The sequence below is a fragment of the Giraffa tippelskirchi genome, chromosome 1 (assembly GCF_054371585.1).
Source record: "Giraffa tippelskirchi isolate mGirTip1 chromosome 1, T2T-mGirTip1v1.2.pri, whole genome shotgun sequence".
NCBI lineage: Eukaryota > Metazoa > Chordata > Mammalia > Artiodactyla > Giraffidae > Giraffa > Giraffa tippelskirchi.
Genome location: NC_137275.1, coordinates 148405962 through 148419259, shown reverse-complemented (window position 1 = coordinate 148419259; position 13298 = coordinate 148405962). Strand labels below are relative to the sequence as shown.

Genomic DNA, 13298 nt, shown 5'->3' with positions numbered 1-13298 from the left:
CGCCCCTGCTGTTACTACTCATAACTTTCTTTTGTTGTATACTTTAAGTTAACTTTGTAGAGGTCATAGCAGCTCTTCCACGCAAAACTCAGAAATCTAGGCTGTATTTGGCACAACATTGAAGTTTCATATTAGGAAGTTCGAAGTGGCAAGTAAAGATATTTGTATTAACAAGTAGCTTTTGGTTTATATTTTAAAACTTAGAGACTTTACTGAATCCTAACAAAGAGTACAAAGAGACATGTCGCTCGAAGTGTGGCTGTGGACAGCAGCCACAGCATTAACAGTGATATGCTAGAAGTGCAATTTCATGCCAGAATCTGTGTTCTAAAGAGATAGTCTATATACACAGTAAAGTGTGAGAAGAAGTAATTTACAGAATTTTGTTATAAACCGAATATCATTCGTATCTCAAAAAAGTACAGTCTGACCAGGGATCATTTTTAACTCTTGAGCTACTCGTGTCTCCTTTGAAGGAAGCCACATTTAACTTACCGACTTGTATTTTGTGGCTTTAAAAATGATTATGTTTGCCTTTTCTCATATTTTTCAAACATTTTGAGAATTTTCAAGCATACAGAAAATTTGAAAGGATTTTATGATGAACAGCTATTTTGTTTTTTTAAATTAAAATTTATTTGCCTGTCGTTTTTACGAACACTTTTGAATGAATAATTTATCTTTGGAAGTGTTTGTGACCATGTCAAATTCCAGTGTCACACTTCCATAGAGTATATTTATTAGTTAAAATAATTTACAAGGTCAAAATTATTTTAAGAAACATATATGAAGCTTTAACATATTTTGCAACTTACAGATAGTTTTTTGTGGAAACTTTTAGGAGCCATAGAAAATTTGATTGAATATCCAGATACTACCTAACAAAGCAGCACAATCGTTTTTTAAGATTTTTTGTAAAAGAACAAAAGAAAAAATTTCCTCTCAGATCTATTCTAAAATAATACATGTGTATTAAAAATATTTTTAACCCCCGCCTTGTTCCAGAAAAAAGTTATGGCAGCTTACAGGTATTTATAAAATATCACTTTAAGTAAAGATAGCTTCTGTAATCCCTCTCTGAGAGTATGATTAATATTTGTGTGTATTTCTTTCAAGTTTTGCGTATATTTCAATATGACCAGATTATCCTATGTACCATTTTTGTTGTTCTTTTTCATCACTTATTTTCAATGACTAATAATCGTATAATCTCATTGGCTGTTGTAAGGGTTTAAATGAGTTATTGCATGCTGGTGGTGCTTGGTTTGTCACGTGTCTTTGTATCAACAGCAGTATTAGTCTTCATATCTTACTTTATGAATCAGCTCTTTAGCTTGGTATTACAAAACCGTTCTTGATCTGATTATCATTTTTTTGTATAGTTTCACCTCTCTGCCGGAGAAGGCAATGGCACCCCACTCCAGTACTCTTGCCTGGAAAATCCCATGGACGGAGGAGCCTGGTAGGCTGCAGTCCATGAGGTCGCTAAGAGTCGGACATGACTGAGTGTCCTTGCTTTCACTTTTCACTTTCATGCATTGGAGAAGGAAATGGCAACCCACTCCAGTGTTCTTGCCTGGAGAATCCCAGGGACGGCGGAGCCTGGAGGGCTGCCGTCTATGGGGTCGCACAGACTCAGGCACAACTGAAGCGACTTAGCAGTAGCAGCAGCAGCACCTCTCTGCACTCTCATTAATAAACCTACAGTTCAGCTAAACTGAGCTGCTTGCTGCTCCGCAGATATAGGATGCTCTGTTATGTCTCCAAACATACAGAACAAACTATTTTTTTTTTCTACTAGACCCTAAGAGGAATTTATTACATGGATTATCATATTGGAAATATTGAATAACATCACAGTTTATATCTTTAAAAGCTGCTTCATGAAGATACAGAAGTTTTTTTCTTGCTAGTGTTACTTATACTCATCTTCAGTGAAAACAGAGCATATTATAATAGTTTTTGGAGTGGAGTAGTCCAGATATGTAGCTTCCTTATAATTTAAGCTAATGGAAAAGTAGAGGCTCAAGGATGCAGATTTATGATTGAATAGTATATTTATTAGATAAGATGTGTCGGTCACTCAGTCGTGTCTTACTCTTTGCGACCCCATGGGCTATATAGCCCACCATCCTCCTCTGTCCACAGAATTCCAGAATACTGCAGTGGGTAGCCATTCCATTCTCTAGGGGATCTTCCCGACACAGGGACTGAACCTGAGTCTCCTGAATTTCACACAGATTCTTTAATCTGGGGTTCACAGAACCTTTCTCAAAATGGTCCATGGATAGAATTCAGAGGGGGAGTATTGATGGATGTGAATGAAAAATAATTACATCTTGGTTTACTAACCATCAGTGAACTTCAGCATTTCCTTCAGTTATGCATGGAGAAGACAGACCATGATAATATTAACAGCATGGTGACTTAGTTACTAATTGAAATCACAGCTGTTTTAAAATTGTAATATAGTTGTTACAACTGTCTCTAGATATTGTTTACGCTCATCTTTTGGTGATCAGCAATAGATTATCACACACGTGGTTTGTTGTCCGTCTTCTGTGTGTAGCTGGATGCTGATGCGGTGCAGCTGACACATATCAGGACAGCACTACACCTAGCAGTTGTTCATCCATCCAGTGGAGCTTCTATGTTCTTCATTCTATGTTGCTTTCCAGTATTCCCTAAGGAAAAAATTCTGTTACTTCTTTGAAAGAACAACCTGCAAGCACCTGGAAACAGTTCAGAACTCTTTCAAAAGTGTTAAGTTCCTTCTGTCTTCATAGGATCTAATGCGAATCATAGATTCATAATCTTTTTTAACTTTTTGATATAAATTTATTGAATAGATTGACTTAGCCAAAGATGAACTCACTGAATTTTGAACAAAAACTTTCCACAATAGATTTTTAAAAAATTTTCATTGAAGTATAGTTGATTTACAGTGTTATATTACTTTCAGATTTATAGCAAATAGATTCAGTTATACATATGTATATTATTTATCAGATTTTTTTCCTTATAGATTATTACAAAATACTAAGTATAGTTCCTTGTGTTATACAATTAGTCACTGTTGGTTATCTATTTTATATATAGTAGTGTATACATGTTAAGAATTTGAAAGCCTTGGTGTATTCTAATATTTTTTGAGAAATGCCTACCTCTGCCTTGTAGAGTGAACTATAGGAACTTTAATTACATTTGTAGCAGTATATACTGCGGATTAGGATTTTCATCACTTCTAAATATATAAAAAAAATTGATGCGAGCCTGACATGTTTAATGTCTTCATAAAGATCAGCTCATAGGTCAAGGTTCTTAGTATGGCTAAGCAACAACTTTCACATGCTAATTTAAAAATATTAATTTTAGTTAGTCTATATTTTAAATATACTATATCTAATACATTCTGTTCAGTTCAGTCGCTCAGTCATGTCTGACTCTCTGCGACCCCATGTACTGCAGCACGCTAGGCTTCCTTGTCCATCATCAACTCCCAGAGTCTACTCAAACTCATGTCCATCGCATCGGTGATGCCATCCAATCATCTCATCCTCTGTCGTCCCCTTCTCCTCCCACCTTCAATCGTTCCCAGCATCAAGGTCTTTTCCAATGAGTCAGTTCTTTGCATCGGGTGGCCAAAGTATTGGAGTTTCAGCTTCAGCATCAGTCCTTCCAATGAATATTCAGGATTTCCTTTAGAATTGACAGATTGGATTTCATGAACCTTAAAATCTTTTGATAACTGCATTTTAATAAAATTTGCTTTCATTGTAATTCTATATATTTGACTTAACATGTTTAAAAGTATTATTGTAAGAAGGGGATCCGTAGGTTTTATCAGACAAAGGTGTATATGGGACAAAAATGACCAGTAACACCCTGGTTTTGATAATCATTCCCCTCAATAGCGTTTGTCTAAGTCAAAGTATGTTTTTGAGTACTCCTATTATTGGTCATTTATATCTATAGCTACAGATTTTTAATCAGTGTTATAGATCCCATCTCCACATTGCTTGGCACAGTATCTTCATACATATGAGTTGCTCTATTGCTAGCTGTTTAATGAATGAATGAGGAAGGCAGTTATATAGTGCTTTTTTTTTTCTTAAAGCTTTATTTATTTTGGTTGCACCCTGTGGCATGTGGGCTCTTAGTTCCTCAACCAGGGATCAAACCTGTACCCCATGCAGTGGAAAGTGTGGAGTCTTAACCACTGGACCACCGGGAAAGTCCCAGTATATGGTGCTTTTTAAAATATTTGTGTTGTTTCTGTACAAGTGTTTGTGCATGGTATAAAAACTTGACACAGTATAGAAACTTGCACAGAAGAAATAAAAATCACCCAAAAGCGTATCCCTATCATTCTTAACACTTTAATGATTTCTACAAATCTTCCAGATATGTGTACAAACATATATACACACCAACACATGCAGTTTTATATGAGGAAATCATACAATCATGTCTCATTATAATTTTTTTCAGCTCACTGGATAATAAATTTCTTTCTATGTCAGTAAGATAAGTGTACTCATTAATTATATCTGATCACATACTACTCCAGTATTCTTGTCTGGAGAATTCCATGAACAGAGGAGTCTGGTGGGCTACAGTCCATGGGGGTCACAAAAAGTTGAACATGACTCAGCAACTAACACTTTCACTTTTCACTATTTCTATTGTTTATATGTATATAGTTTACTCTGAGAATTCCCTGTTGATGGATATTGATATTTTTCATATTTTTTTACTATTTAAAATAATATTGTGATAAACTATGCTGTGATTAGCATATTTGTACATAAAAGCATTTTATAATTGTGGAATTATTTCCTTGGCTAAGTCCTAAGAAATGAGTTTGCATATTTTACATTTGGAACTTACAGTCAGTCTTCCTTTCATAAAAGTTTCTTTGCATTACACTTCCATGAACAGTACTTAGAATTCTGATTTTCGCATTATATCTTTGGCACACAAAGTTTTGACAGTCTTTTTCATCTTTATCAATTTGAAAGAGGAAAGAAAGCTCTATATTATTCCTTATTTATAATTTTGATTGTTAGGTTGTATATCTTTTCATTTGTTCTATACCCATTCATATTCTTTTACAAATTAACTCATTATGTTCATATATGGGGGTATGTGTTTGTTTCATATAGAATTATAAGAACTCCTTGTATATCACGCATATTAGCACTGCGACTACTGGTCAAAACAATTCTCTATGAAATTGTTTTGAGGATTTTAACCTTAGTCGTGCAATATTGCCCTTTCTATTGGAAAAGGTAATTGCAGAACATAGAGTCCTCTTCTTTCTTGAAAGACTTATGCTGTTAGATAGGGGAAAAGTGATTAACAAATGTATTTAGCATAAACAAGAATTTGTTAAATGTAACAAGTCAAACATTTTAAACAGTCTAGACAGGTTTAGACATGAGGAATTTCAGTGACTTTATTTTCCCCCTTATTTCTGTATCATTACACAAATAGTTCTACAACTATGTCACTAGAGGATTTTTTTGTTTCTTCATTTGTTTAATATTGAATTAATTGTACTCTATACTGTATGATGTGAAGTAAATTGTAAAAACACTTCTTATTCATCAAAGCATAAATTATTTAATATGCTTTCTGTAATTCATCGAAAGTAGCAGTCAGAAACTTGGAGTGTATGCCTCTTTTCCACTTCTTAAAAATTCAAAAGAATGCCTTGTTAAATTATTTTGCCACTAATTTCACCTCTCAGAGTGGTTAGTGTCTACACAACACTTTGCTGTGATATAGGAAAAAAACCCCTACCATTCATTAAAATTTAATTATAGTGGATTTTTCTTTTAAAGCGTAAAAGGTTAATTACCTTTGTATTCCTGAAAATTTCTTATAACAATGAGCCTTTATCTCGTTTATTTAGAAAGAATAACTTTTGACGTACTATAAAAGCTAATGTTAATCAACTTCTCTTAGTATCATTGAATGCATTCTTGTGTTCAACATCGTTGCAACTACTATAGCAGCAAAAAGAAATATAACTTAATCCAACCAACCTGTTAAAAATACCTATATATGCTAGACTGGCACTGTGAAGACAAAAAAAGTTTACTAGATGAAAATAATCAAGGAGTTGCAAGCTTGCTGGAGAAAGAGGGTGTACATATATAGACATCAGAATTTATGTGTTATATTGAATGTTATAATAAATAAATTTTACTGTTTATTCAATTATTTAACCTGTTAAATACATCCTGTAGTTTTGTAACTCTTTACAGTGTTCTGCATTATATGTTTATTCTACATAAATCTACTAAATTTTTTTATTCATGATTTACCTAAGGAATCTGTTATGAAAAGAACTGTGTATTGTAATTATACTTTGTGTGCCTTCTGTCCATGGGCTTCTCAGAGAACATATTTATGACAGAGGACATATTTTAAACTTACTTTTCCTTATGTTCTTAGAAGTCAAAGCATCAATAGCTGAAAGAAATCAGTTCTACATGGAGGATGTTTTATCTATGTAGATGTTTTATGAGAGTTTTGTACTTTTATCTAATTAACAATTTCTAGTTTACATGTAACTTCTAAGCAATGTGGTTCTCTGGTTCTAACTGCTGCATAAATTTAAAAATTAATCTTTCCTTTCGTAAACTGAGGAATAAAGAAATAAAACAGGCTCAAGTTTTTGAATGTAGGGCTTCTGTGAGATGACATTTTCTGACACAGGAAACCACTGACGGATCAGCTTCAGCCACTGCTGCTTCTCAGTGTCCAACCATGTGTGTTGTTAGAATTAGGAAACACTTTTCTCTTGGAGAAAACTGGCCAAATACGCTTTTTGCTCTTCTGATGTGTAGACAAGATTTAAATTAACTCCCAACAGCAGAGGAGCTTGAAATGTAGAGTGGTATACTACTTTATTTAAACAGTTTCTTCACGTTTGTCATTTTACATGGATAGTATCGTAAGACAAGTAATGACAGATAAAGACCTGCCTAGCAGAGGGAAAACTAAATTACACGACTTTTATTAAGGAATAAATAAACCTATTAACCATTATCTGGAATACCAATTAGTAGAAAGAACACTGACAATTTTATTTATCAACATTAAACAATTAATTACAGACCTGATGAATCTAGCAGCAAGCAGGCCATGTTGGATATGCTGGGACCTTAAGTCCATTATATGAGAGGAATGATTATCAAAATCCTCTGGGAAAATGAGTAATTGTAGTTGTAAAATTTTAATTGCCTTGGAATAAGGCAAATTATATTTTCTTTTCTGATAATATAAATAGTGTGACATTAAGGTAATAAGCTCAGTAGCTATAAATAGAAAATGAATTTGTTAGGTTTTAAAACAAAAGATTGATGATGACTTTTTAGTGTCATAGTGTTCAGTATGAAGGACTGTAAATACATGCAGATTTTCTTTAGATACATTATTTAGTAGGTGGGCTGTTTCCTACTCAGTGAAAATTAGTATCGGAGGGAGCTTCTTGAATGGATTGCTATAGCTTAATAGGAATTATATAATTGAGAAAATATTTTCATTATGTTGTGATTGGCAGTATTGTGAAATGAACATGTGACAAGTCCCGTTTTTCTGTGCCTTTTTTCTTTTTCTTTTGAAGATCCAAATTCCAGAATTTGTGGACATTTACTTATAGGGGCAGCCAAGAATTCTTTCGCAAAACTCATGGATAAAATTAGTCTGGCAATGGACAGTATACCTTTGCACAGCAATAGGAGTATTACATATGTAGAAAAAGACTCCCTGGTTCAGAGGCTGGCCCGTGGACTTCATAAAGTAAACACAGTGGCCCTGAAATATGGTCTGCAAGGCCATGTGCCCATTTTGGTATGTATGCAATTTCATTAAGTAGGGATTTTAGAACTTGTAAATTTAATTCAAAATCAAGTTTATTTGTAGCTTAAATTAGTTGTACACAAGTGTATGCAAATTCTTTTAGATGTCATGTAATCATTTAATGTGATAAATGAAAGCACCTCCAAATAAGTGTCAATAATATCAAAATACAAAAGTTCTGGCATGAGTTCTGAATTTACTGTTCTCTGTAAGTATACTGCAACAGAATTGTGTAAGAATTAATTGATTATTACATTTTCTAGTCATCTAGATTATTTCTTTCCTTCAGTTGTTCATTTCATGTAAGGAAGTTATTGGTCACATAAAAAATAAAGCTTTCACTTAAACAGGTTTTAGTAAGAGCTGGTATTGTTCTCTGTGTATCCCAGGCTGCATTTAATTCGGTAAAATGGTCATTGCTGTGGACTTCTTAGAAAATCTGTAGTGACGTCTTGTAAAATTGCTCTTGTTTGACAACAGAAAAGCACAGCATCATTACAGAAGCAAATATTTGGATTTACACAAAGGCTGCACGCAGCAGAAGTGGAGCGTCGCTCACTGCGCTTAGAGGTCACAGAACTGAAACGGAATGTGAATGAAATGAAGAAGGAGCTTGACAAAACCCATGGTCTTCAAATGCAATTAAATGAATTTAAGCAGTCTGTAAGTATATATGATTTTAAAAACCATTGCTTCGGTAAGCGCTTCTCTGATATTAAATATATAATGTATACCTATAATATGTGTATAAAATGTCAGAGAGCAAATGCATGTTTGTTTTTATTAATTTTTTATATTTTTCAGATAAATTAGTCCCCTCAATAGAATTTCTTTAGAAAACTTCCCTTCTAAAATGCCCTAACAATATACTTCAAACTTGCTAAGAGGCTAGAACTTAAATGTTCTCATCACAAAATGAAGTAATAATTATGTGACTTGATAGAGTAGCTAATGTGGCAGTGGTCATTGTTTTGCAGTTTAGAAGTGTTTCAAATCAATATGTCATACATACTAAACTTAAGCAATGTTATATGTTAATTAAATAAAAAGCACAGAATCATTGAAATCATCTCAGTAAAGAAAACTGAAAAAAAAAGTTACATCAGATGCTTAAAGGAGTGCTGATTGTCAACAGAGCTCATAGCCCTGTTAAAACATGACTGACTGAAACATAGGAAATGGTATGGTTAACTGCTATAGCAAATAAACTTTAGTTGAATAACTTGTTTGCAGAAAATGCAATGTGCACCAAGAAATGTTTAGTGTGAATTACTTTCACTGAAGTGTAGAAATTAAAATAGGATTAATTGAAGTAATAATTGAAGGAATGAGATATGTAATTTTTATATTTGAGATACAATTATGTAGCATACACTGTGATGATTTCTAACATTTTATAATCATATTGACTATCATGTATCAAGTACTGACCCTAACTGATTCATTTAGTCCTCTCATGTCAATAATAAGTCAATAGTACTTTTATCCTTTTTTTTTTTGAGCAGGTAAAGAATGTAGGATACTTGCTCTAAGTCACACAGTTAGTATGTGGAAATTACGGGATTTGAAGCTCATAATTCTGACTCTAAAACTCAAACTTTTAACCACTTCACTATAGTGGTTAATGTTCATATATAGCTATATTAATAAAGGATGATTATACTAAACAGTATAAATGGCAAAATGATGTTATTTTCCTCTTTAAAAATTGGAGAGTGCCCCAAACCATCATCTTTCATTTAATTCAGTCAAAGTGTGTAGGAGGCAAACAGAATAGTTTCTTCAACTTAGTCTAAAATTGTAACATAAAGGGATACATCGCACCTGCTGACAGTGTTTCAGTACTTGTATTGTTTTGGAATACCATGTTCATCTACTGACACTTGTTCTTTAAAAGCTAACTCCCATTATCCTTTTCATTTTTTTATTTTCTTAGCTGCATACAACTGCTTCCACACACTATCTCTTTCATATTCTGGATTGCTATACCTGTTTGACCCTACTTATTCACAGAAGAGTAAACAGAATTGAGCCATCTCTGGGAGGTATACGTGGACAAGAGAGGGGCTAGAGTTAGCTAAGTTTTTAGGTAAAGGAGGCATTTTGGAGGAGTGGGAAGAAGTCCTGCAAAATGATGAAGACTGTCGTTTATAGAGGCCAAGTGGATTGTAAAGAGCAGAATGTTCTGATGGCAAGGAGCAATAATTTAAAACAGTGTGACAAGTAAATGGTAGAAGTACAAAAATATTTTTTCACAAGACCCAGAGAAGTGCTGTGGCCTTAGGGAATAGAGGGATGTTAAAAAGCTGACACTTCAAATTCTTTTCAACTGAACAATGGAAGTTATCAGTCTTAAATAGATGTGTATACACTTAGTATGATTAAGAGACCTGCATGGTTTCTTTCAGTTTTCTACATATTTCTCAGGTTACCCATCATTTGTTTACCATTTCTGTTGTTTGTACTTTAAGATCAAGATGTCTCTTGCCATTTGTTGTAACTAGTTTTCATTTGTTTACATGTTGTGCACAGGAGATAATACAAGTATGTCCTTCCCTCGATTCCATATCCCTTAAGGGATGACTTCTATCTAGACCTGTCAGTGATTCCAAAGCAGTCATAATATTGTAAACACTGTATTGTATATTACAGTGCAGATTTTTATTGGCTGGTGTTTATAATGAATTCATATTCTTTTGTTCAACAGATACCTACTGAATGCCAGACTCTCCTTTGTGTGGTGGGTGGGCAAGCTGAAGGAGGTCTGTGTCCTTTGGAGCTCAGGTCCTTAAATGTGTGGTTGGTGGAAGCGTGCAGACAGGCAATAAAAAAGTGAATAACTATATGAGATGAATTTAGATAATGATAATGGTGTTGAAGAAAATACAAGATGGTATGATAGTGTGAGTAGTGGTGGGAGTCAGAGAGATATGGTGTGGTAAGGACTGTTCCCAAGAGAGGGTAGTTTGACCAGGGAAACCTGAATGGTAGCATAAACTGAACACAGACTTTTAGGTAATCTTTTAAAAGCATAGGAACTTGTTAAAAGCTTTAATTTTCACTATCATTATCTTTATAAAAAGTGCTCTTGTATTCAGATTTAAGCCGAGTGTTATGGATTTACTTAGAACTTGAAATGCTTGTTGTTGTTCGGTTGCTAAGTCGTATCTGACTCTTTGTGACCCCATGGACTGCAGCACCCCAGGCTTCCCTGTCCTTCACTATCTCCCAGAGTTTGGTGATGCCATCCAACCATCTCATCCTCTGTTGCCCACTTCTCCTCCTGCCCTCAATCTTTCCCAGCATCAGGGTCTTTTCCAATGAGCTGGCTCTTTGCATTAGGTGGCCAAAGTATTGGGACTTCAGCTTCGGCATCAGTCCTTACTGAGATTTTATTGGACTAAAAATGATATCTTTGGCAGTATAGCTGTCGTGCTTTAAACACCTGAGTAATGGTTTTTATCTTGATTTAGGAAATTAAGAAAAATGAATTGTACTTTTGTCATGTGTCAGACATTTAGAGATGTTTGTATTCTCCTTATGTTAGGAAACAGAGTACTGAATATTAAAGAAACAATACTGCAGTTAGTTTATGATTAAATGTTTTTTCTTTTTTTCAGAAATTGATCACCCATGAGAAGTTTGAAAGTGCATGTGAAGAACTGAATAATGCGTTACTTCGGGAACAGCAGGCTCAAATGCTACTGAATGAGCAGGCACAGCAACTACAGGAGTTGAATTATAGACTTGAATTACATTCCAGTGAGGAAGCTGACAAAAACCAAACTCTTGGAGAAGCTGTTAAGGTAGGAAAACACCCCTTGCAGGAGTCCCTTCCTTCTTGCAGGTGTGAGTCTTTGAGGGAATCACGTCTATCTCTTGAATAGGGAAGTGATCCCAAGATACAAAGTTTTATTCTTTGTGAGCTTATAAGGATGAAATGAGACGTGGCACTGGGACTTTAATTCCAAACTTGTATACACATGTATTGAAAATGTAGAAGTAAACTTTGTTAGTTGGGAACCAAGTAGAGATTTTTCCAGTAATAATTTTACTCTTTAATTTATCTTCCTTATTTCCTCCTTTGTTTAGTTCTTTTTCTTGTTTTATGCCCTCCAAACATTGAAAATCCATGTGTCTTTTGGTTTTGAAAGGTTTTGAGTCTCTCTGAATCTTATATTAAGGGTGTGTTTGAGGAGATTAGAAAGAGTTGTTCTCCTTGTCATTTGTTGGTGGGAAAGGTGTTTAGAAGGGAAAAAAGAAGTTATAATAAAATAATTGTCGCTTAGAAAACTTCATTAATGGGTTTGGAACTGTTGTATCTCTTGGAAATGTTGCCTGTAAATTGTAATAAATTTTAGTTTATGATTATATTATTTGTGAAATTTTCACTAGTGAGATTATACACACTGGAATAGAACAACTAATTCCAGGAAAACCAACATAATGTAACACAGCCTACAAAGTAGGTATTATGTATCATACCTAATTAAAATGAGACCTAATTAACTTAAAAGCTTTTGCACAACAAAGGAAACTATAAGCAAGGTGAAAAGACAGCCTTCAGAATGGGAGAAAATAATAGCAAACAAAGCAACTGACAAAGAATTAATCTCAAAAATATATAAGCAACTCCTGCAGCTCAATTCCAGAAAAATAAACGACCCAATCAAAAAATGGGCCAAAGAACTAAACAGACATTTCTCCAAAGAAGACATGAAGATGGCTAACAAACATGTGAAAAGATGCTCAACATCACTCATTATCAGAGAAATGCAAATCAAAACCACAATGAGGTACCATTTCACGCCAGTCAGAATGGCTGCTATCCAAAAGTCTACAAGCACTTAATGCTGGAGAGGGTGTGGAGAAAAGGGAACCCTCTTACACTGTTGGTGGGAATGCAAACTAGTGCAGCCACTATGGAGAACAGTGTGGAGATTCCTTAAAAAACTGGAAATAGAACTGCCATATGACCCAGCAATCCCACTGCTGGGCATACACACCGAGGAAACCAGAATTGAAAGAGACACGTGTACCCCAATGTTTATCCCAGCACTGTTTATAATAGCCAGGACGTGGAAGCAACCTAGATGTCCATCAGCAGATGAATGGATAAGAAAGCTGTGGTACATATACACAATGGAATATTACTCAGCCATTAAAAAGAATACATTTGAATCAGTTCTAATGAGGTGGATGAAACTGGAGCCTATTATACAGAGTGAAGTAAGCCAGAAAGAAAAACACCAATACAGTATACTAACACATATATATGGAATTTAGAAAGATGGTAATGATAACCCTATATGTGAGACAGCAAAAGAGACACAGATGTATAGAACAGTCTTTTGGACTCTGTGGGAGAAGGCAAGGGTGGGATGATTTGGGAGAATGTCATTGAAACATGTATATTATCATATGTG

The 13298-nt window shown here is 34.4% G+C and overlaps 1 protein-coding gene across 20 annotated transcripts in view; it reads left to right on the top strand.

Moving 5' to 3' along the window:
• Positions 1–13298, top strand: part of CCDC171 (coiled-coil domain containing 171) — a 351005-nt gene that overhangs the window by 171342 nt on the left and 166365 nt on the right. For all 20 annotated transcript variants that reach the window (XR_014056567.1, XR_014056570.1, XR_014056569.1 and 17 more), the window contains 3 exons: positions 7637–7863; positions 8353–8535; positions 11493–11678. Coding sequence is in view for 14 of the 20 variants with exons in the window: in XM_081499610.1 (XP_081355736.1) it covers positions 7637–7863; positions 8353–8535; positions 11493–11678 (596 nt within the window). In the remaining 6 variants the exon portion in view is untranslated. The remainder of the gene's footprint in view (positions 1–7636; positions 7864–8352; positions 8536–11492; positions 11679–13298) is intronic.